This window comes from Talpa occidentalis, unplaced genomic scaffold (assembly GCF_014898055.3).
Source record: "Talpa occidentalis isolate TD23 unplaced genomic scaffold, MPIMG_talOcc4v2.1 talOcc4.3, whole genome shotgun sequence".
Classification (NCBI taxonomy): Eukaryota; Metazoa; Chordata; class Mammalia; order Eulipotyphla; family Talpidae; genus Talpa; species Talpa occidentalis.
In genome coordinates, this window is record NW_023603184.1 from 124,018,622 (window position 1) to 124,043,002 (window position 24,381).

Sequence of the window (24,381 nt, forward strand, 5' to 3'; positions counted from 1 at the left end):
ACCTCTCTAACCAACCATCATATAAAGTCAGTCATCTTAAAACTTCTGGGCACTGACTGACTGGATTTCAGGACTACGTTAGGGGCACTCTGTCCACTTCCAGTCTCCTTGTGATGGTGAGTAGAGGCAGTTCCTCAGGGCCTCAGGGAAGAGGCTGGGCAGTGGGAATGGGGTTCTAGATTCACCTGTTCAGTGGGCTTTGTGGTGGGTTGACATAGGCCGTGTGTTTGATAAACAGTGGAGCAAAATGAATAAAAAATCTCCATCCTCCAGAATCTGAGAGTCTAATTGGGAAATCAGCCTGCTGAACAGTGATGAAATGTCGAGAGTAATGCGAACCATGACTGGAGTCCCTGGAGTGCCCTGATAAAGCATGATGGTAGCTCCAACTGGGACAGAGGTGACTGAATCAGTAGGGGCTTTGTACCCAAAGATATTCACAGTCACAAACCGCAGGATGCCTTTATCCTTTGAGTTAGAGAGGGGCCAGGATACCCCAGGTGTTACTGTGCTTTAGAATCTTCTGAATCAAAGTAGGGTCCTTGGACCAGCAGCATCAACATCTCCTGGGAACTTGCTAAACAGAGAAGATAAGATTACTTTGCATTCTATTTCTGATCTTTTTAGTCATTTAGGTTCTTCATTTCTTTCATTATAACTTCAGGGGAAGCTAGGGGATTCTTTAGGGACGTTTCATTGTCTGAGTTGTTTTCGGAGCAGTTAATTGGAAAGAAAGGTAATGTCTCCTGTTGAAAATTGGGGAAAGGATGAGTTTCCTTAAGATCTCTTCCTGGGGCCTCCCCTGGTGGCGCAGTGGTTGAGCACTGGATTGCGAGGCTGCCCACAGCCTCTGCAGCGCCAGTTCGATCCCGGCCACCGAGGGTCCCACAAAAAAAGAAAGAAAGAAAGAAAGGATTAAATAAAAAAAAAAGAAAAGAAAAAAGATCTCTTCCTGTGGGTCCTCCCCGGTGGCCTAGCGGTTAAGTCTCAGCGCTCTCACCACCACAGCGTAGGTTTGATCTGCGGGGGAGCTAGCCCACATAGGGTGCAACATATCTCTCCGGTCTCTCCTGCTGCTCCCCTCAGCAGTGTATTTCAGTAAGTCTGCCCGTTCTGCTCCCCACTCTGTCTCTGGTGGGTCCTCTCACCCCCTATACCTCTGGCCTACACCCCAGTTCTTCTATGCAATAAATGAATCAATAAATCTCTTTAAAAATATTTTTGTTCTTTCTGTCTTATGATGGGGGGGACATATTCAAATGGGGCAAGAACTAGTCTTTTCACTAATTATTAGCAGAGAGGAGGGCTCTTGGTGTTCTCACTAGGCCTGCTATCTGAATTCCTGAAGAAACTTGTCTTGTTTACAGGGTGCTGATGACAGAAATTGGTGATAATTTGGATAAATCTGATGTGTCCTCATTAATTTTCCTCATGAGGGATTATATGGGCCGGGGCAAGACAGCCAAGGATAAGGTGAGTTTTTTTTTCTTTCTTGGTTCATGTTTCCAAAAGTCTATCAGAAGTTGGGGGATGCTTCCTACTATATGGAGGGAGGGGAGCCTTTGAGCAAGGAGGTCCAACCTGGGGATCAAGGCAGGAAGTGAGAAGAGTACAGGTTTTTTCGTGTCATTGATGGGAAAAGAATTGGTTTATGAACTGAGAAGAAATAGGGTGATGTCTTCTGGTGTGGCCTTGGGTGTGTCTTTCCTCCTCATATTTATCCTTCATTTGTGTAAAATTCATAGACGTGGCTTATATTAATTTCCCTTCCTGGTTTGACAGATCCTCTGGGCAGGTTAGGAAGTCCCTTCTGCTGGTGCTGAGTGGAAAAAGTGCTAGTCCACTCTCACCTTGCTCTCCTGCTGCTACCTCTTTGTCCTTAGCTAATTCAAGGTCATGTGGAGCCATTAGGCTGCCCATGGGAAAGATTCTTATGACCTATCTATCTGAGGGGTGGCAAAAGCAGAGATTTGGGGTTGAAAATTAGGTAGGGGAGAGGATCTGAGGGATGCTACGATTGCTGGAAAAGGACCTAAATTCCAGCTGATTCTATACAACTGCAAAATGAGAAAGAAGGGCCTCCCCAGTGGCGCAGCGGTTGAGCCCTGGCTTGCGAAGCTGCCTGCAGCCTCTGCGGTACCGGTTCGATCCCTGGCCACAGGGCAAGGGTCCCACATGGCGCGCAGACCTCTCCTGCTGCCCGCTGCTCCCTCAGCAGTGTACTTCGTCTCTCTGCCTGTTCTACTTTCCGCTCTAGCTCTGGTGAATTCTATCACCCTCCCATGCTTCTGACTGTACCCAGTGCTTGTATAAATCAATCAATCAATCAATCAATCAATCAATCTTTAAAAAAAAAGAGAAGGAAAATGAAATAGCAACTTTTTTTTTGGTATCTTCTAATCAGCTATCTCCTGATTACTTATATAGATTTAATTATGATTCTTATTTAAGAAAATAAAGATAGCACTTCAGTAACCAGCTGTTACACAGAGGGGAAAATAAAAGCAAAGCCAAGCCGGCATCTGAACACAGTTCTTTCACATCCCTGGTGTAGGGTCAGGAATGACACAGGGCAGGTTTTCTAGGATCCCATGCAGACCAGGTAAAGGAGGAGTCAGAGTCCTCAGTGGCTTTTGCAGGTTTTTTATTGGGATTACCAGGCACACGGTAATCAGGGGCACTGAGGGGACCGGGAGGCTGGCAGGCCACCCAGCCCCCAGCAAATCCTCACTCTATCTGGGCTCTCCGGTGATCTCGGCTTCTCTTTTGGCTTCTCCTCGGCTTCTGCTGGCGTCCCCATGACGCCGCCCTTAAAAAGCCCAGTCTCAGCCCAGGTGAATCCCATCTACCTATGCCCACACCCTACTCCAGGTGCCCGACATCAGGCATGCATTCAGGACCACAAGGATCCATCATCTATCCTGATGGCGGGAGGGCAGAAAAGCCTGACATTTTTCCTTACCCTACACCTGGGTTCCAGGGTGAGTGAGTAGTTGAGTTGCCACCCAACCCCCTCAGTCAGGATGAGTTAGAATGTCCAGCATGAAAACTATTTTAGGAATTTCAAAACCACCATTGGGATTTTTTTTAGTAGAAACTACCCTCCAGCCATTTTCTCTCTTCCTTTTTTTAGGAAAGTCCTGAGAGTTTTTCAGTGTAACACCAGTCTGGCTTTTTTGAAAGAGAATGAGTGCAGGATGATTTTATTTTTAGGCCTGCTCTCCCACAGCACCGCTGATGACACAAAAGAGTTCACATGCTCTTCCCAACCTAGGCTCAGCTTGCCCACCAAAACTCATCACTGCCTCTTTTCTGAGTAAAATCCCAGAGTGTAATTTGCTGTTGGCCTTGGAGGAACTGTGACACAGGTTCAGTCACTAACTCCTTGTCATATTTTCTTACTGATATAAATCACATGGTCAGAGGTTTGCACTTGTGGCTTAGTAGTCAGCCTGCTAACATTTGTTTCTTTTTGGTGGGTCTCTTAGAGTTTCTTGGATCTTGTGATTGAAATGGAGAAACTGAACCTACTTGCTCCAGATCAATTGGACTTACTGGAAAAATGTTTAAAGAACATCCACAGAATAGACCTCAAGACAAAGATCCAGAATTACAAACAGTCTGGTAAGAAGAATATTGACCTCTCAGTGGCCTAAGAAAGTACTCTGTGTATAGTAAGTCGGCTAGGTAAAGATTCATTTGTTGAATGGCTGGATGGAAGCCCCCACTAGCCTATGCTAAGGGATTGTACCCTTATGCCCCAGATCTACTGACTTTATCATCCCACCCCCATGATGGTCATCTTAGCCCTTTGCAAAATGCCACCAAGGCAGATCTTAAAATTCTGTCTTCGAGAAAGAGTCTGCACCCCCACTTTCTGCACAGGGCACACAGTAGACATTCAGGGTTTTTGCATCTATGCCGAACTCTGCTGGCTTGTTCCAGTGTTTGGCCTTCCCGCCACCCAACTCTGAGTTGGAGCTTTTACGGGGGTCCCATTACTGCCATGCATGTGTCCTGAGTGTCACAAAACCTCATGGAAAAGACCTTCTTTCCAGCTGATACCCCTTCCAAAGTGGATAGACTCCATATTGGCCTTTCTCAGGCCACACACCCCTTTGTCTTCTAGACCTGGCTCTATTAGCAGTCCACTGCCACCAAAGAGTCACCGCTGAAGGGCTTGGCTGTGATCCAGTGATCTAAAGACACCTCTCCCTACCCTCTTGAGTGACTAATGAAAGATCAAGAATAGGAGTAGCATTTTTAGCCCATTAATCATGTTGATGGAAGAGTCAGCTGATTTGATAATATTTAATTTAGTAAGCTGGCTGGGAAGTTTTAGGGTATTTTGAAAGATAGTGATTGACCTTGAACTGAGACATTGTTGAAGATTCGTTTGATGTTAATTTGTAAATCTTAACTCAGTACCTCGCTTCTGCTTCTAGCTCAAAAAACGGAAAACAGTTATATAAATGCTCTCCAGGCACCTGTCCCAAACTTGAATCTTAAGGATCCTTCATATAACTTAAGGGTGAGTCTGGAGCAAATATCTGGAATCCCAGCATGAAACAGTCTCAGAACTTTGATAAAAAGATATGTATTATCACAGCAGCATGTACTTTATTTATTATCTGGAAAACAATGTGATAGAAATGTACATTTGTTCAAAAATATGTATAAATTATGATTATAAAGCAAATTATGATTATAAAGCAAATACATCTAAAAAATACTGTAAAATATTTAAAAATAAATATTCTCAGATTTACCTTTCTGTGCACTTGCTTTTTTTTTTTTTTAAAGAGGCATGTATTTTTATTTATTTATTTGTTTGTTTGTTTGCTTTATACATGCACTGGGTACAGTCAGAAGCGTGGGAGGGTGAGAGAATTCACCAGAGCCAGAGCGGGGAGCAGAGCAGGCAGAAGGACCGAAGTACACTGCTGAGGGGAGCAGTGGGAGGCAGGAGAGGTCTGCGCGCCATGTGGGACCCTCCTCCAGGGGCCGGGGAGCAGCCGGGGATCAAACCGGTGCCGCAGCGGGCAGCTTCGCAACCCAGCGCTCAACCGCTGCGCCACCGAGGAGGCCCTGCACTTGCTTTTTATTGAGTTAATTTTAATGATTTTAGTACAAATGTCTTTGTTACTGATTGATTTGTCTGCATAAATGTAACAGTCACTTTGGTTGTTGTGTGGATGGTACAAGGTATCATCAAATTGTTCCTGGGTTAATTTTTATGTTGAGAAATTAATCTTCTTGTGATCTCAACCTCTGCCCCATAAAAAGGTATGTGGAATTGGTAGTGAGGACTTAGACCACAATGCAATTTCAGGGTTAAATTATAAATGCTTTCATAAAAGCATGTGATGATAACATTAACTACCCCTGTAACAGAGAATAATTTCATGGAGATTATGAGCCATAAAAGATGCCACTGAGGGGCCTCCCTGGTGGCACAAGGGGTTAAGACGCAGACTCTGCATGATGAGTTCAATCCCCAGCCAGGGAGCTACCCACATGGTGCAGCAGACCTCTCCTGACTTGCCCGCTGCTCCCCTCAGCAGTGTATTTCAGTCAATCTGCCTGTTCTGTGTCTCACTCTGTCTCTGGTGAATCCTCTCACCGCCCACACCTCTGGCCTGTACCCATATATGTATGCATAAATCAATAAATCTTTAGGAAAAAAAAGATGCCACTGAGAACAGAATTTCAGACCTACAATGAATGGTAATGATTATACTATCTTACCCACGCTGAACAAATGAGAAAACATTAAATATTGTCCACCTCAACTACCCCCAGAACTGGACCCCGTCCCTGCTCCTTTTTCTAACCAGGGTATATTTAATAAACTGCATTTGAGTCCTGCCATACTTGGATAGTGCTGTCATTTTTCCAAGAATCAAATATGCTTTCTATATTACCAAATTATGAGACAAAATTGATTAGGATTTAGATCCAGATTTTCTGAGCTTTCTGTGATATTATCGTCTAATATAAGCTTTATTGTTCCTTTTAGTAAAAGCCTGTCATAATTTTACTATTTATTGCTTTACATTTTGTTAATGTAAGTAATTGTATTCAATGTCAGTGTAGCCTGTTAGGAAACCCATATGATCTGTACATAAATTTATCCTTATATTCTCTGTATTACTCTGTGACTCTGGTCATTCATTCATTTAGTAAGCAGGCATTGTAGCATATGAATTCAGTGAATTTCTCATAAGATTTAGGAGCCGAACACCTGAATGTTCGCTCATACAAGGCCGCAAAAGCAAAATTACAGTGACAAATGACAGATGACACCAACATATTATAGAATAAATTGTATGACATTGCAATATAGTACTTTTAAAATATAACTTTGATTTGATGTTCTATCTCTTTAATAGTATGTAAATGTCAATGCACATCCCTTTGGGGTTCAAATTTAATATCGGCTTCTAACTGATTCATAGGTGATTAGTGATTAAAGCAACGTACATGTTTTTTCTTGAATTGAAACACACAGACTTATATACAGACACAGTTTAATGAATAGTGTACTTCTCTTTTTTGGCTAGGATAGCCTCAGAGGAGAGCTGTCATTTGAGAGCTGAGCATATCAGTTGGTTGACAGTATGTGGTGTGTGTAACCTTACACAAGACCTGTCATCTGAGAAGAGAAAGGGTTAGTTCAGTCTTTCATTCTTTGATTAATCCCACTCTAGCCCTCAGAAGCGGTAGCTGATTACTAAGAATCCAACCCACATGTGGCTATATTAGCCAGGCAATTACAAAAAACAATAACTGACATTTTTTAAGCACTTCTGTGTGCTAGGCACTGACCTGAGTACCTTATGTACATTTAATCATGGAAAATTTATAAGATAGGTACAATTATTATCCTTGTTGTAAAAATAAAGCAGCAGACATATCGAGGTTACATAATTTGTTCAAGGTTATATTACTAGTAAGTGGCAGAATCAGGATTCATAGCCCAGGTTATCTGGACTAGAACTTCCATTCTTGACCTTACCATATGTTACCTCTGTGTTAAAGATCAGGTTGAATGTGGATTGCTTATTCCAATAGCTTGTCTTGCTTGGAGTTTTTATAGCAACTCTGCTATACCACAACATCTGATTTTACCAAGCTGCTTGAAACATTCAAATATACTAGTTCAGCATGTTTATCTGTTCATGTATTTTCACTTTGAAAGAGTCACCTTGTTTTTTGACAATGGAATGTGGGATTTATGGACTTAGTGGCTTCTGCTGTTCTTATTTATATCATTTAACTATGAATGTGATATTTTTATTTTTTCCTCAATCTCATTGAGATATTTAAAGAGGTGTAATATAATGTGCCTCTGAAAAAACTAACAGAGAGTGTGGCCTTATTTTTTATATTTGAAGCTCCAGAATGGGAGAAGTAGAGAACAAAGACTCATTGTGGAACAACTTCAAAGTAAGACTACTTTTCTTTGTGTTCATTCTTTATAAATTCGATAGTTCAGGTACAAAATACTGCAGTTTTAGAGCTGACCATTTCCTTTATCTACACATTCTAATTCAGTTCTCAAAAGAAAAACCAATTAAAACTGAAAAAAACATATTCACTGGCATTTTTAGTTATCTGTGGAATTAGCTTATTTGAATTTAAATGCCTCTTACTCCATCAACTTCATCATCTTGGCTATGTTTTTAAGAGATGTGACATTTATACCTGAAATGAAATTATATTAATCTAGGCATGCCAATGAGCTATGTTAAACTAGCAGGAATAAGTAAGGCTAATACAATCTTGTTTTATAGCCCATTTAATGAATCTGAATACTCTATAGATGATATCCTCTCATCCCCTAAGATGAAAAAAAGTACAACAAAAAACTAGTCATTTCAACACATATGATCTCTTCACTTAAAAATCAGCATTTGATCCCCTAACACTTTTTTTCTAAGAGCGTTTCTTTTGCTTCTCTTGAGTCCTTGAAGTGAGGGTTGAGACTTGGTCTCGCACTGCAGCGCAGGTGATTGTGCATCAGAACTCCAGAAGGCAAGGCTTGGTATGTAAGTAAGGAGGGCTCCTTCTTACCTGATAGGGTTGGAATTTGTCCTGTGTGCAGTGAGGACGGTGAACACTGTAAGCAGGACAGTGGCCTAACGAAGCCTTCTTTGTGCAGCAGACCCCTTGCCAAAATGTCATGACTTGGCCTACGTGCTCTCCATGTCTCAGTCCTGAAAACTGAGAGACATTTTTCCCAAATTAAGCAGATGGTGCAGCTCGCAGCTGCCATCCTCCTTAACATTTAGTTCTCCAGACAAAGCCAGTGATCAGGGAGTTAATTCCTAAAGTGACAGCATGTGTCTTAAAACCCTGGTGAGGTGGTCAAGATTAGCATTCTGAAAGCTACTTAAGAGGAACATGGGGGAGGAGGGGAAGAGGAACATAGGAGATCTGGTAGAAATGGGAAGGAGCTAGAAACAATCTGTGTTCTTTCCATTGCTCTCTCTGATGGCAGGTTTATCCTGAATCTTAGTTACACAAGTAAGATAAGTGAGGCTTAGAGGTTAAAAAATCCCCCTGACTTTTGGAAGGAACATGCCTAAGATCACAGAGCTTGTCAGTGATAGTGTTAGGTTTTAACCAACATTTTATGGCTTGGATACTGTTGGTTTTCCTTAGAAAACTGTTGGTGATCCTTAGAGCTACTTACTGGCTTTTGCTTAAAGTTGGTTTACTTACTAATAACAGAAAGATGCATTCTGATAACTTGGCCTAAGTCCAAGAAGTTTAAAACAGTCAAACCAAGTATTCATATAAGTTTGGACTTGCAAATAAATTTCAACTGAATGAGGATGATGACAACCACAACTTACTAAGCCCTTACAAAATACCTTGTAGAAATAGGCATAGCACATAGATTACTTTGTGTTTTTCTTATTCTGTTACCCCATGATTGCTAAAATACAAGTAAATAGTCTCTTAATTCCAAATGTCAGTGATAGCCACCATTTTATATACCTCAGCCCTTATTTTTAAGCATATACATGTGTAAGTATATGCTTCTAGCTTCTTTCTATTTGGGGATGTTACAAGCATTCAGTAGATATCCTTGATGTTTTTGCTCACTTGCTCTATTATCTCCTTAGATAAACTTCTAGAAGCAGAATGTTGATTTAAAGCATAATGCCAGTTTTAAGACAGTTTCAAGTTATACAACATTAGAATTTGAAAGTTCTCATTTTCCCCAAACCTTACCAATACCAGCATTATTTTTCAGTTGCCCACTGGGTTCTACTGGGCTGGCAAATAGACAAACATCAGACAGAATGATAAGAGAAAAAGCCACCTAGAAGTTAATAAGAACATCTATACCTCCTGTACATGTGGGAAAGACCCAGCATGATTGAGTAACTCACCCATTAGGCTATAGACACGATTTTACATTGGAAAGATGGGGGGTTGGGAGAAGGGGTCATCAGGGTGCTTACTGGGGGGAAAACAAAGGTATTTGCTTCTGATTTCTCCACTGAAAAGAGATAGTGGGATTAGGGCTTCTTGAAATAGATACTTAGAGAGATGTTTCAATATTGACTTCAAAAGCAATCTCCACTCAGCCTTCAGCGATCCTCCCTAAAATCAAACTTCTGCCAAAAAGACACATATTTTGGGGTAGCAAATTTTTGCACCCCTATGGTAGATATTGGTATATTCATCTTTGAGATTAAAAAAATCCCCTTGATACTTCTGGAAGGAACTTGCCCAAGACCACAGAGCTCATTAGTGCTAGTGCTAGGTTTTAACCAACAATTTTATGGCTTACAAACTGTTGGTTTTTCCACCTCCCTGGGTTGGCAAACTCATTTTTATCTCACAAAATTGTCTTTAGGCTTATCTGTATTTGCAAGACTCACTGTACTACCCATCTTGCTCTTGACATTTTATTTTATGATCTCCCAATATCACTCGACTAAGAAAACATGGCCATCTGTTCCTGAAGGGGAAAATTCATGTAAACATTCTCTTCTCTGTGTCTAAGGCATTATCCAGTTGCCGCAAAGCTATTGGTAGTGTTGTGGGTGAAGTGGGAGGATTCTCCCTATCAGGCTAAAATCTTATCAGTCACGTGGTCCTCATCTGGAGTTCTGAGGGGCAAAGGAGAGTCTTCTTTCAGTTGCAATAAATTTCAACTGAATGAGGATGATGATAACCACAACTTACTAAGTAGTTTTTCTATATAACCCCATTTAGCATGAGAACTAGTGTTTTATTATCAGTTAGATTCTATTAGTATGAGATGGGAAACTTGGGAGCTGAGTAAAATAAGAGATAGTTGAAGGAAACAGCAGAAGTGAACCATTGTGATATAAAGAAACTCGGCCAGCATGAGTGAACTTAGTTCTTCAGCTTTGTAAATGATTTATCTGTCCTCTCCTCTCCCCTCCAGGAGAACCAGTGAAGAAATCTATTCAGGAATCAGGAGCATTTCTGTCTCAGGTGCCTCAGGTATAGAATAATTGATCTGATTTGCATTGTATTTTATTTATGTATGGAGAACACTGATGTTTAAAAATGCCTGTCCATTAAGAATCCTCTGTGACAAGAGCGTACTGAGCAGGCTCTTCCCCTGAGAGCTCTTCAACAGCCTTGGACATAGCAGAGAGGATTGCAGTAGTGAACTTTGGAGTGCATGGGAATTCCAGAGTGGCATTCTTAGTGAGTGATTGCTGACCACACAAATGGGCAGTGACAATGAACCTTGCCTTTTTTTGGATTGCTGCCCCTCTTTTCTGTAAAGAAAGGCAATAGACAGTCTCCTTCTGAACTGGGGTAGAAAGATATGGCTTGTGCCACCTCAGGTTACTGTGGTAACCATTTTTTTCTCCCTGTTTCAAATTATCATTCTGTAAAACTAAGGCATGTGTAGGAGACTAAAATTTTAATTAAAATGAATAGAAACTGAAAAAGCTTATTTGTCTTAAGCACATCACCATAATGGAGGAAAAATGTGTTACTAAAGGGAAGTCAGCCTTGATGTTATCAGGTTGTGTCTATTGAATGACTCACTTCTCAAAGAGATGTTTCAGAAAATCTAAAAGAACAGATGACATTTGGGTGGGAGCTTGCCGAAATAACAGCATCCAGAGTCTTTAACAATCCCTGCTTTTCTTTCTAGAATATACCAGAGGAGAGATACAGGATGCAGAGCAATCCCCTAGGCATCTGCCTTATCATCGACTGCATTGGCAATGACACAGGTTGGTGTGAATGACCCCACAGTGAGATCCTGGCACAAGCAAGCTCTTCATGAGTGATCTACATAGCTGCTGTAACAAACTACTGCAGGAATGTGTGGTTTATCACAATCAGGAAATAGTTTCTTGCTCATATCAGTGTAGTGTGGATTTTTGTCCCATGTCGTCACTCGGTGACTTCATTGTCTGAGGCCTTGCAATATTCTGCAGGATCCTCTGTGTCAGACTAGTGGGTGAGAGAAATGCATGGAGAAAAGCACACAAGAGATTTTAGGGACCTGCCCTAAAAGTGCAGTTCTTCTCTACCCATCTTTCAATAGTCAGAACTCACTACTGCAGTCCCACCTGCTGCAGTGGACCAGCAACTTAGTCTGGCTGTGTCTGTCCTGCCTGTGCCGACATTGTTGGGATCTGAATCTGTTTTTCCTGTCTATTGTTGGATGTCTGACTCAAACTGAATTAATCACTGGTGGTGCATCAAAAGAGAATGAGAAGAACCTAAGTCAGTGGAATGACATTATGTTTAATTATTTATCTCTCTATTTTTTTTAAAAAAGGATTTTTTAAAAGGTTATTTCCCCAGCTTTCCAACTCAACATTCTCTTAGAATGAGTCAGAAGTATCTTTTAGACTCATTTGAAATGTTACCATGGTGGTTTATGGGAAGAGAATTTAAGAGGAGGTCAAATTAGCAAATATTAGACTGAATTTCCTAGGATTTCAGATATGACCTCACTTTCTCATGTCCTATTTTTGGTTAGATGTGAGAAATGTCTCCTCAGCTATAGATAAGTGTTCCTTCTTTTTTAGTCAGGAGTATACTGTTTTGTGTTGGTCTCAGCCTATTTATATATCAAGACTGGCCCTTAGACTTCTTATTATGATTGCAAAATACCCTTCAGCAAAAAACATCAGGAGAGACACTAGGACCTGTCCCTTCAGTTAGGCACAAGAAGGGAGCAAACAATCAGGGTACTTTGAAAAAATAGAGGTTTATCACTTAGGTTATGGTGGCAGGCTGAGGGGCACCCAGGGCCCCTGAGCCTATCTGCTTTAAATGGGTTCTGCTATCCTCAATATAAAGACAGACATACTCTTAATGTTTAAGACTTTCAGTAGAAAAGAAGTTTAATACAATTAGCGTGCAATAGAGACAAGAGAAAGAATATAGTTAAAATAGTTTTCCCATGAGACACCCAAAGTTACCCATTCCCTTGTGGGTAAATGCCCAACCAAACAGGGTTGGCCCAAAGCAGGGCCATTGAGGCCCAAAAGCTTGGCAATAGTCTAAGGCACCTTTTGGTGGGGACCCATAGGAGAGAGGCAGAAAGGGCCAGGCAAGTCTGGAAGAAAAGGAGCAAAATCAAAATACAAGTCAAGATAAAGGCTGCCATTGTCAGTCTCCCTTACGGTCTCTCACCTACATCTCTTCAAGGGTCTCCTTCTGTGTCCCCCAATTTCAAGGCTGAGCAGCAAGCGCGACTTTTTCACATGTTTCTGCTCCACCTCCCTCCTCCAATCTAGTCTTCTTGCTGTTCAGTTCCACCCTTCCTTGGGAGGAGCCTCCCCTTTTTAAGGATATCACACTGTTAAAATGACAAGACCTGGAAATTGCACAGCACACATGTGCAATAGTGGGTCATAGTGAGGTTGTAGGGAGAGAGAGAGAAATGAATGGAGAGAAGAGGGAGGGAGAAAGAAAAAGGGAGAGGGAGGGGTGCTCTGGGGTTCTATTTTTATTGGGACTGAGGGTGGGGGTGAGTCTTAGGGTTTCATGGGATCATTCTTTATTGGTGAATAAAAAATCATAAGAACTGAAATTTAAAGTGCAAGAAGAGAGACAAAGAAGGAAAAAGAAACAAAACAAGTCAGTCTCAGTTGACCAGTTCCCCAAAACAATCAATATGTATAAAACAAGCCCGACTGGGCAGAGGCAGGCTGATCTTGTGTTTGAGTTGGCTCTGTGAAGCAGATGCCCCTTTGATATGGCAGTCTGGGGCAATCAAAGCTTAAATTAGGCACTTGCTTTACTTTCAACTCTGTGAACTTACACGTGCCTATATAAAAATGAAAAAAATTTTTTCAATGGGTAACTTCCTGCTTTAAAAGAGGTTGTGTAATTACTCTCTATTTCCGGTTATAATCAATTCTGTTTCATTCATCACTATAAGGTTTCAACTGCAGGTGGTGCAGGATGTAATCTGCTGTAAGACGAGAAGCATGAGCATAATCCCATGACCTGTGAACTTGTGCCTGAAATGCAGTGTCTGCTTGCTTCCCTTGCTGACTTGTGTGCCTCTTACAGGCAGGGATGCAACATATATTGGTATTTTTCTGCCTTGTAGGAGCATGGTCAGAGTTGGACTCTAGACCATGAGTGTATGGGTGTGAATCACGGCTCTGCCACGTCCTCGATTATGGCTTGGGGTAGTTTCCTAGCCTCTCTCTGTGACTCAGCTTCTCTTCTATAAAACGGGTTATTATGAAAATGGGGACCTGTTTCATAGGATAATTGGAAGGAGTGATTCCATACTTGTAAAGGACTTAGAACAGTGCCTGGCACACTGTAAAGCACATACTAAATGCCAACTAGTATTATTATTATTTTTTACATTTTCTTTCATTTCATTTTTGTTTTTCATTTCATTTTATTTGTAACCCCCTAAGCAAGGACTCACCAGGGCTTGATACATGGGGCTCTGATCCCAACAAGTGAGGGGCCAGAGAACTGGGCACCTGAGACCTATGCTGGGTGCAAGGGTGATGGGCAGCCTGTGTCTAACTGGAATGAAGGGGATAACCTGAGACATGTAACTACTGGGGAGATACCCAGGTGGAAAAATGGGTGGGCCACACCTACCAGCCCTCAGTCTGAATGTGCTTGACAGAGAAGGAAACGCAATACAAAAGTCAGGGTGAGGAAGGACAGGTGAGGCAAAACCTGCTAGGAGAGGATGATGGGGAGGGTAGGACTGGAGGTGCACCGGACCTTCAGCCATGAACAGGTATAGGGCTTGGTGCATTGGTATACCTACCTCCTTGGCTCAGGCATTTCCTGCTTCTAGAAACAAAACAAATAACTGGGCTTGTGGTCACTTATATATTTCCCTGGCTCAGGTGACTGATTGACAGGTAAGAAATGAGACAGAGCCCTTTTACTCTCATTGTGTGGTGGATTCATGGGCAGAGGGTCCTGAATTCACTCTTACATCAGACTGAGACTGAGCAGCAGAACAATGTTAATCACTTTGAAGTGGAAGACATCATCTGGTCATCTCACACCCTCCCTCCAGGCCTTCTTTATTTTCCAACTCCCCTTTTGGTAGTTTTCACCAGGAACCCTGCTTTGCTGGATCACAGTCTATTTTTTTTTAAGATTTATTTTTTATTTATTTATGTATAATAGAACTGGGGTGTAGGCCAGAGGTGTGGGGGGTGTTGGTGGTGAGAGGATTCACCAGAGACAGAGTGGGGAGCAGAACAGGCAGATCTACTGGAATACACTGCTGAGGGGAGCAGCGGAGACAGGAGAGATCTGCTGTACCATGTGGGTCAGCTCCCTGGCTGGGGCTCGAACTGCTGCAGCGGCTGCGGATAGCTTCATAGTGCTGAAACTTAACCCCTGCGCCATTAGGGAGGTCCCAGATGATGCCCTTAATTATGTGTACACTTCATTTCTTCATTTCATCTGAGCAGCGTGAGGCATCTTATGAATACTTACGTGGGGTAAGGCATCTTATGCTTACATGGGGTTTCCTCTAGACAGAGGAAGTTAACTGCCTAGTTAATTTTGTCATTTGGTTATGTTGAACATTTGGGTGGAGTGGGATGATAAATATTATTGCTGACTGAAACAAGGGCTGTGAAAGAAACTAACAGTAATATAAGACTAACTTATGCTTTGTAAAATTTATTAAAAATCCACTGTATATATAGCAGGTTCTTTCATAAATCCTTTACATGAATTCTCACTTAATCTTCATAAATAATTATGTACATAAATAGTTGCACACTACTATCCCCGTTTTTTTTAATTTATCCCCATTTTTAAAAAAGATTTATTTATTTATGCATACAAGAACTGGGGTACAGTCCAGACAGAAGTGTGTGTGTGAGAGGATTCACCAGAGACAGAGTGGGGAACACAAAAAGCAGATCTACTGAAATACACTGCTGAGGGGAGCAGCGGGCAAGTCAGGAGAGGTCTGCTGCGCCATGTGGGTATCTCCCTGGCTGGGGATCGAACTTGTGCTGCAGTGGCTGGGGATAGCTGCATCTCAACCTCTGTGCCACCACGGAGGCCCTACTATCCCCATTTTCAAGGTGAATAAGCAGAACCCAGTGAACTTCCAGTAACTGTTTTCTAGTTCCTGATAGAGCTGGGATTTTTAAGCTTGACTCCAAAGCCTCTGTCTTGAGCTATTTTGCTGTATTGGAAGTTCTGTGAGGGCAGGAAACTTGCCCATCTCTTTTAATATATGCCTGGCATATGGTCCTATCAGAACAGTGCCTGGCATATCAAAGTTCAATAAATATTTGTTGGGTGAATGAATGAAGGACTAAGCTCTGCTGGTCTCAGTGTGTTTCTAAAACTGTTCCTTTGTATCTGTACAATCTGGCAGACTCTCATACCTACCTTCACCTGTCCTTAAAAAAATCAGACTTTTGTCCAAAGAGTGTGCAAGTCCCCCAAACATTTCTAGAGTTCTTTCTTTACCCAGTAAATGTTTTCTGAGCACCGGCTATATAAGTTAGGTGTGCTTGGCCCTGTGTGAAGCACATGTGGTTGGCAAGGGGAGTCTGGGCTCAGAGCCCTGCTGTGAACAAGATAAAGGTGGATTTTTGTTTTTGAAAGAATCCTTACAGAGCTCAGTAACCTATTCTGGAACAGGCATAGAGGCTTAAGAATTTGGGGTTAATTCTATCCCTGTACCTATATTACCAGGATACTTATTACAGCTTATTGATTTACTTATTTGAGCTCTATAATTTACTTTAATGCTTCATAGGGTAAGCTCATTATTCCTATTTTTCAGATTTCTCCTGAAAATTATCCACAAACCACTGATTGTTAAAAGATTATATTTTTTATGTAATATTTATTCTCAACCAGCAGTAAGTCTTCACATTTATTCAAGATTTCTTTACTTGAAAAGACTACTTATTTGATGACTTTATGTAAATTTTTAATTTTTCCCCTATAGATCATTAACATTTATTGCTATTTTCCTAGATTGTGTGTTTGTATGATGGAGTTGTGTGTGAAGTGAATATTTCTGTAGTTAATGGATATTTTCTGTTCTATCATTTTGTTCCATTTACTGCTATTGTTAGTGGCTGGGTATTTTAAATAAATTGTTTGTTTGTTTTTCTTTAAAAAAAAAAAAGAATTTGGGGTTAAATAATGTCAGCTCGGTAGAATTAAGAAGTCAGTCATTAGGGTTGTGCTGTTTGTCAGTAACCTAACAATGCCTTTGTCAGCCCATGTTCTCAGGACCTGGCAAAGCACTGGACCTTTGATCTTGTTAGGGATGGAAAAGGAAATGTCTTACATCCCAGACAGATGGACCCGGAGACTTAACCTAAAGCACTGCATAATTTTAGGCTCCTCAATAAAAAATATATTTGCCCATTTCTTGCTTGCTTTTGTGGAAAAGTTTGAAAAAATTTCCATACTTTTTAACCATACTAAGACTTAAATTTTTCTAGCAGAAACTGCAAATTTTCTGGAACAGAATAGTTAATACAAAAGGAATTACTAGTAATCATTTATGGTTTCAAAAATGGTTTATCATCTCAAGTGTATATTAAACCCTCTTGATGAGTCTGTCTCAACAAATGAAAAGTCAGATTTATAGCAGATTGTCCCCCCAGCCCACGTCCTCACTCACGCATTCTTAATTCTTCACCTCTTTCTCCTATCTGGTGACCTTTCTTTTGTCCTGTTTTGGGGACCCCAGCTTAAATTATACCTTTCCCAAAGTCTCATCTCCAGGTGTCTGGGAACACACCCACCTGCCCTTCTCCTACCACCTGTCTTGCCTCTGGTTCGCTGTACTGGGCGATATGTCTATCACTGTTTCATGCACATTTACAAACTTTGCTTCCCCAACAAGATAATAAGCTCCTTGAAGGACAGGAATATATACTGCATCTGTATTCCCTTGTTACAGTGTTTCTATAACACAGGAAGGGGAACATTGCAAAACATGGATTTTAGGGTCAAATAAATTCTAGAAATGCTGAATAATTTGTTCCTCTTTCAGACAGTTGCACTGCATGTTGGTCTTAAGTCTCTGAGGAAATCTATTTTTGTCTTGTCCACTTTACATTTCCTATTCATGTTTGACCTCAGAAATCCCCTTTCCCAAGAATATCCTGTCAGACTGCTGTTCCACTTGTGTGTGCGCTCTGGGAACTAGAGCTGGGCTTATCAAAGGCCTTCAGTGGTGACTGTAAATGGGCTGATGAAGCCTCCCTTCTGTCATATGTATTCCACATATTTACTCCCCTTCCCCCTTTCATAGGCAGTGATAAATGTGCACTAGCAACGGGGAGCACTGACTCTAGTTCTTCATGAATTTTCTTGTGCTGACTGCTAGCCCAGAAGAACACCCCTCTCATTTGGGGATGTTGATTTTTAAAAGAACAGCTGACGTTTACAGAGCTCGGTCTGGGATGGGAGTGGGGTTTCCAAGGTAGGTAAAGGAGAAGTGCAGTTCATTGCAGGCTTATTTTCTTAACTGCAGACTTCTGCAGTTCATTGCAGGCTTATTTTCTTAACTCAGCACCCAAGTTTTTCTTTCCCAGTTTGCGGGAAAGGACAAGACAGTGACTGATACACATGACACGGAATTTGCCTTCTTTGAGCCCATTTTAGTTACTGAGATAGAATCCTCCTTCTGGATTCTAAGGAGATGGACGCCATGAGAGAGGCACACTGCAGGCTCGGTGATGTGAGGCTTGAAGTGGCCGCCATTGTTTTCTTTAAAATTCTCATCTTATATTTGAAGAAGTGCTCATCGTTTGCAAAGCATCTTTACAATCTCACTAGATCCTGTCAGAAGTTCAGAAATAGCAGAAGCAAAAATAATGTCATTGAAGTAGTAGTAATAAGTTAAAGCTTGTTGTGCACATACTTAAACAGTTCTTGAACCCAGAGCATTTAAACCAAGTGTTACTGGGCAGAGGTGAGGGTCACCTCAGAACCCCCAAATCTGCATGCTCTAAATAGGTTTTGCCGTCTGCTGCATCAAGACAAAACATCACTCTGGTATGTTAAGACTTTAATGGAAAGGAACTTTAATACAATTAGTGTATTAAATATTATACTAATTGGCTTAATAAATAAAGAGAAGAGAAAGAAGAAAGTTTTTAAATCAGGCACCCAAAGTTACCCATGCCCTCATGAGTAGCTGCCCAGCCAAACAGGGTAGGCCCAAAGCAGGGTCACTGAGGCCCGAAAACTTGCCACAAGCCTAAGGTACCTTCTGATGGGGGCCCACAGGAAAGAGGCAGAAGTGCCCAGGACATCTGGAATGAAAGGAGCAACATCAATATCAAGATAAAGGCTGCCATTGTTAACCTCCCCATAGGTATCTCACTCATGCCTGTTTCAAGTATTTCATTACATGTTCCCCAAGTCCCTGGTACAAGTCCAAGGCCAAGAAGCAAGCATAGCTTCTTCACATGTCTCTCTGCTCCATGTGCCTCCTCCAGGTCTCCTGGCTCTCCATCCTGGTTCCTTCTCCCATTGTCCTGTCCTGTCCAGCTTCTCCTCTTCCCTGCTCAGCTCCACCCTTCCCTGGGTGGAGCAGGGAACCCGGAATCTCCTCTTTGCTTGGGGACCACCCAGATATGCAAGCATGGAGTGAGGCTTAGACATGCATTGTTATCAAGCAATTTATAGAGTGAGGAGCCAGAGACTGTCTCTGAAACTCTTATTGAATAAATGATAGGGAATTGGTCAGTGGTTACCACCTGTTAATTATAGGGAACAGTTTCAAGCTTTGCTTATGATTTTCAGAGGCATAAGCAAGAAGCCAGCCAGTCAGCTTAGTCTCATTTTTCTTGCAAAATAAGCTAAATTAAGCTTGGCTTGTATGACCAAACTGTGTCCAAGGTATTTTATTTTATTTTATTTTAACATTTTTTTTATTTTTATATCCCCCATACAATTGCAACCCCCTTATTTTGACCCCAGTCATGTCCAAGGTATTTTAAATCTGGCCACCATTTGTGTTTTATTTTAACAATCCTCACAGTCACTTTTGCAACACATGGTGTAGTCATTAGTATTAAACCCATTTTGTAGATGAATAAACCAGGGCTGGTAACTTGTTCAAATTGTACTATCACTATACCTTGATCCTAGAAATTAGACTGAGCTACAACTGTGTTCTTGCTGGCCCAAGAAAGTAAGTTGCAGATGCCAGTCAGTGTCGATACCCATTTCACTGCACTGTCTGACTGAGGAAAGATGGGATGTTAATGGGAAATATCAGCGCAATGATGTGTCTTGAGTGACTGGGTTACCAGAGGGCTATGTATGGGGCTGAGGCCCATCCAGATGTGGTCTTATTTTTGGCACCGCCAAATGGTTTTTGATTTTATCTCCAGCTTCAGTTTTTTTTTTCCCTCCTGTCCTGTTAAGTAAGGACTTGCTGCCCCAGACCTTGGGTTCCCATTCTTAGCCCCTCTGCCGCCATAAATTAGTCCTTTTTCAGTGCTAGGCAAGGTTCCGACCCAGCGAGTAGGCAGAGAAGCCAGGAAGACATGGACAGCATTTGTTCTGTCCCCTAACCCCTGCATGAAGAAGGACACTGTGCTTCTTTCAAGGACTTTGACAGGGAGATATCTATGACTTAGGGAGCCTTTGGAGGAAGTGAACCAGTCTGAGATAACAAGTAAATAAAAGAACTTTGAGACCAGTGTATCCCTGTCCGCTTCTGCCCCCTAGAGGAGAGAATGCTCCATGACTAGAGACTTGTGACACAAAAGGAAGAGTTTGGAATAAAACAGTATTGATGGAACTGGGGTCCTCAGCCAGGTTCTCTCATTGTATTGATCTGTGTTTCAACCCAAGAGTCGACAGGGGCACAGAAACCTTGCCTCCACTCTCAGAGGCCATGCCTGGGGGTATTGCTTTTGGGTCTTTTCTGCCACATTGATCTGAGAAGACAGGTGAGTTACCATGTTTAGTAGGTTAGCGGCAACCTGTGACATGCCCCTCATTTCCCTGATATTACTTACTTTTCACTGGATTTTAAGGAGATTGAGACCTTATTCATATTTCTAAATTATTATGTGATTCATAATTAAAAAATTTCTTAACCCTTACCTGTGGGCCAGGATAAAGCAAGGAAGAGTCTCTCAGGAAGTTGTATTAGATGTCAGCCAGGGTCTTCTGACTGGAGGATCTTCTTGGGTAGCCTGGAAGTTGGAGTGAGACCTCACTGCTTCATGTTGGACTACACATCCCATTCATTAGAAACGCTTTTACCAAATGCAGTTAGCAAGTGACGTCCACATTGAAGAGGAGGAGAATCATACTCTTATTTTAAGGGAAGAGGTGTCACAGTCTCTTGGGCTAGTCTTTTGGGCCTCCCTGGTGGAGCAAGGGGTTAAGCACAGCACTGTGAAGCTATCCGTAGTCTCTGCACCACAAGTTCAGTCCCCCAGGGAGCCATCCATATGGCATAGCAGACCTCTCCTGTCTCGCCTGCTGCTCCCTTCAGCAGTGTATTTCAGTCAGTCTGCCTGTTCTGTTCCCCACTCTGTCTCTGGTGAATCCTCTCACCCCCTGCACCTCTGGCCTGTATACCAGTTCTTGTATGCATAAATAAATAAATCTTTAAACAAAGAAATAAGCCCAGTCTCCTGAGGGGACCATTCTGCTAGACCCCAGTGAGGGTGTACAGATAATTGCTCACAGGCTGAATGAATTAACTTCAACCCAGTTTTTGTTTATCTAGTGACTGGTTAGTTCAGTCTTTTGTTGACCCAAGGCAGTGTCTCTTTTCCTAATTCATATTTTTCCTATTTCCTGCTGAGAAGACAGAGAATTTACAAATGCTTACCTTCACTTTTGTAATTTGTAGTTGACAAGTTTGCAGGGTAAGAGGTTGAAACTATTGGTTGAAGCCATGAGTCTTTGAAGTATCTGTGACTAGCTAGACTTTATATTGATCCCACTTAGGGTAGAGAATTGAGAACTCAATTCTCAGTTGAGAACTCAATTGAGAACTCAATGATTATGACATAGCCCTAGTTATTTATGTTTCCTCCATCCTTTTCTATGATGCCTCAACTAGTATGACATGGGGCCCCTTATTCCTTGGTGGAAGTTGTTCTAATTAGTATGCGTTGTTTGGTTTGGGGTAAATGAAGTGGTAACTTTCTGGAAGACCCACCAAGGGGAGGAAGACAGGTAACTAATAGTTTGGGTGACAACCTGGATTGGGCGATGCTTGGTTAGCCTCTGGGTTTAGGACAGAACCATTTTTCTGCATGGGGGATGTATTAAGAACTGGGGGTATCCCTCAGACACGGAACAGAAACTTAATGGGTGGCTTAAAAGGCAATGGAATTTTTGAATGAAGAAGAGAAAGAACGTTCTTTGTTCGTAACAGGAGGCTGTGTTTATTTCTCCAACAAAGGAAACAGATGAGAAACAAGGGGGCTGGGTATGATATCGAGGGCTCCAAAGTCAAGACACTTCTGAAAATAGACAAAAAGATGTGTAAAAAAGGGCCTAGGAACTAATTGTTTTTGAACACCAGGAGCTTTATTTGTATTATTTATCCTTGTAGCATTCTCATAGGGTGGGTATCATCACTTCCATTTGAAACTGAGAGACCCACTTCCTCAAGGTCATGCAGCCCGTAGGCGTGGTAAGGTCAGTGATAGAAGGCAGGCTCTTGTGGCATAATGTTTGCTTTTTCCACTACTTCAGACTGTTTCTGGAGGCAAAGTCATCCAGGATTCTTGGAAGCTAGGAGAAAATTTGGGATAGGGAGTACCATAGGGAATCTGTCAAGGACTCTCCCTTCTTGGGGAGAGGTTACAAGGGAAAGTCATGAGAGGAACTAGGGAGTCTTGAAATTGTCACAATTTAGGTTGGTCTAGAAGGGGCTTCAGCCTGTGCCTGTGGCCAGAGGTGGTGACCTCAGGCAGGGAAGAGAGTGTGGCAGGGACAGACCATTACTGTGCCTTAACTATGGCGCAAAAGCAGAAACAGACAGAATAGATTAGATTGGGCTTCATAGCGCTCCCCGCTGTCTCTTGAGCTTTTCTCACTCTGTCGTTTTCCGTGTTTGTTTTTTTCCAGAGGTTCTTCGGGACACCTTCGCTTCCCTGGGCTATCAAGTCCAGTATTTCCTCTATCAAAGTGTGAGAAACATAATCCAAATCCTCCACAAAGTTGCCCGTATGCCGCAACACCAGTACTACGACAGCTTCGTGTGTGTGCTGGTGAGCCGAGGGTGCTCCCAGAGCGTGTTTGGAGTGGATGACGCTCACTCGGGGTTCTCTTTGGAGCAGATCAGGAGGATGTTCATGGGAGACGCATGTCCTTCCCTCTTAGGGAAGCCAAAACTCTTTTTTATTCAGAACTACGTGGTTTCAGAGAGGCAGCAGGAGGACAACAGCCTCCTGGAAGTGGACAGCCCAGCAGTGAATAATGCAGAAGCCACGGACAGGCAGCCCGGGCCATGCACAGTTCACCGGGAAGCTGACTTCTTCTGGAGCCTGTGCAGAGCGGACGTGTTCCTGCTGGAGCGGGCCTCCACCGCGCCCTCGGTGTACCTGCAGTACCTCTCCCAGAAACTGGGGCAAGAAAGGTGAGCCACTGAGGCCATGGCTGATCCCTGGGTCACAGGTTTCCTGCTTCCCAGATAGCATTTAATCACTGTGCCGTTCTTCAGGGAGGAAAGGGGATCTTCCATTCCTTGTGGGGGTTCCCTTAGGGTGTGATCTAGACTTGCAAATTTATGAACACTTTTTCCTCAGGAGGTCACATATTAGCTTGTAGTTTAGGTATTTTTCTTTAAAATTATGAAATTTTTTTTTTTCCTTATTACAAAAACAATACATAGCCCTTGTTGGGAAAAGCCACGAAATACAGAAGCTGAAAGCAGAACATAACAAGCAGTTAGAATCTTATTCATTAGAATCCACCACTGTTAATCAAATGGTGTTTTGCTTTCCAGAACTTTTTTGGATATACCGCTACATACATACATACATTTATAAAATACTTACAGTGCACATAAGTACATAACCATATGTAAATGTATTTCATGTCAAAATGGAATCATCTATTATTATCACCTGCTTTAGTCATTGGACAGTTTATTGCTTTCACAAATAAAAGGCATTCACCATTTTTTTAGCTTAGTATTTGTGTTTGTTTTCTTGAAAACTATTCTCAGAGGTGGAATCACGATGTCAAACGACATGCATTTTAAAAATCCTTGATGCATCTTCTCAGATTGTTCTTTAGGACACTTGCAACAGTTTTGTGTGACAGTGCCTGGGTCCCCAGATTCTCACCCACATTGTCTACTTTTTTATCTCCCCAAGTCTTAACAGATTGATAAGTGAAACACGTTATCTGACTATTCAGGACTATAAATCTTTGTTATGTAGACATTTTGATGTTTATTGGGAAGGATATTTTTCAAAGGACAACATTTGTGACTGGGTCCACTTAAGCAGAATGAGGCCACAATGTACCTCCAATGTAAGGTTAGCAGTCCTTTTTCAGTTGCTCCTTAATTGCAATTGAGAATGAGATTTCTGAGCCACCTGGCAAATGTATTCTATTGTAGCTGTGAGGACCCTGGGAATTAATCTCACGGTCCCAGACCCCCAGTGGTTACTGAGGCATGAGGGAGGGCTGGAGCAGCAGAGATTCAGCCTTCCTAGGTACATGCTTTGTGGACGAGTGGTATTATCGACCTTTTACATCCATCCTGCATTTGCTTGAGTGATCCAGGTGGGTCAATGACTGGTGTGTTCCCAGAGTAAAACCAGTTACCGGTTGGGGGAGGCGACTGTCATCACTGTACCACAGTGATCCAATTCAAATCATTAAGCAGCCTGAAGAGTATTTAGAAAAGAACAATCTTAAAACTCTTTC

General features: G+C 42.0%; 1 protein-coding gene and 1 long non-coding RNA gene across 3 annotated transcripts in view; one reads left to right on the top strand and one right to left on the bottom strand.

Annotated features, from left to right (window-relative positions):
- Nucleotides 1-24,381, top strand: part of LOC119256098 (CASP8 and FADD-like apoptosis regulator) — a 121,256-nt gene that overhangs the window by 89,115 nt on the left and 7,760 nt on the right. The window contains exons 1-8 of one of the 2 annotated variants that reach the window (XM_054699990.1): nucleotides 387-400; nucleotides 1,368-1,473; nucleotides 3,489-3,624; nucleotides 4,446-4,531; nucleotides 7,398-7,449; nucleotides 10,433-10,491; nucleotides 11,162-11,243; nucleotides 22,570-23,080. In XM_054699990.1, the coding sequence (XP_054555965.1) occupies nucleotides 1,375-1,473; nucleotides 3,489-3,624; nucleotides 4,446-4,531; nucleotides 7,398-7,449; nucleotides 10,433-10,491; nucleotides 11,162-11,243; nucleotides 22,570-23,080 (1,025 nt within the window). In that variant the 5' untranslated portion in view covers nucleotides 387-400; nucleotides 1,368-1,374. Of the gene's footprint in view, nucleotides 1-386; nucleotides 401-1,367; nucleotides 1,474-3,488; nucleotides 3,625-4,445; nucleotides 4,532-7,397; nucleotides 7,450-10,432; nucleotides 10,492-11,161; nucleotides 11,244-22,569; nucleotides 23,081-24,381 lie in introns of those variants that run through there. The other variant, XM_037523825.2, reaches the window with a different exon arrangement.
- On the bottom strand, nucleotides 18,071-21,473 carry LOC119256099 (uncharacterized). The gene is made up of 4 exons (XR_008553633.1): nucleotides 21,320-21,473; nucleotides 20,581-20,847; nucleotides 18,728-18,773; nucleotides 18,071-18,297 (listed from the first exon to the last, which is right to left on the bottom strand). It is a non-coding gene; the product is annotated as an uncharacterized LOC119256099 (long non-coding RNA).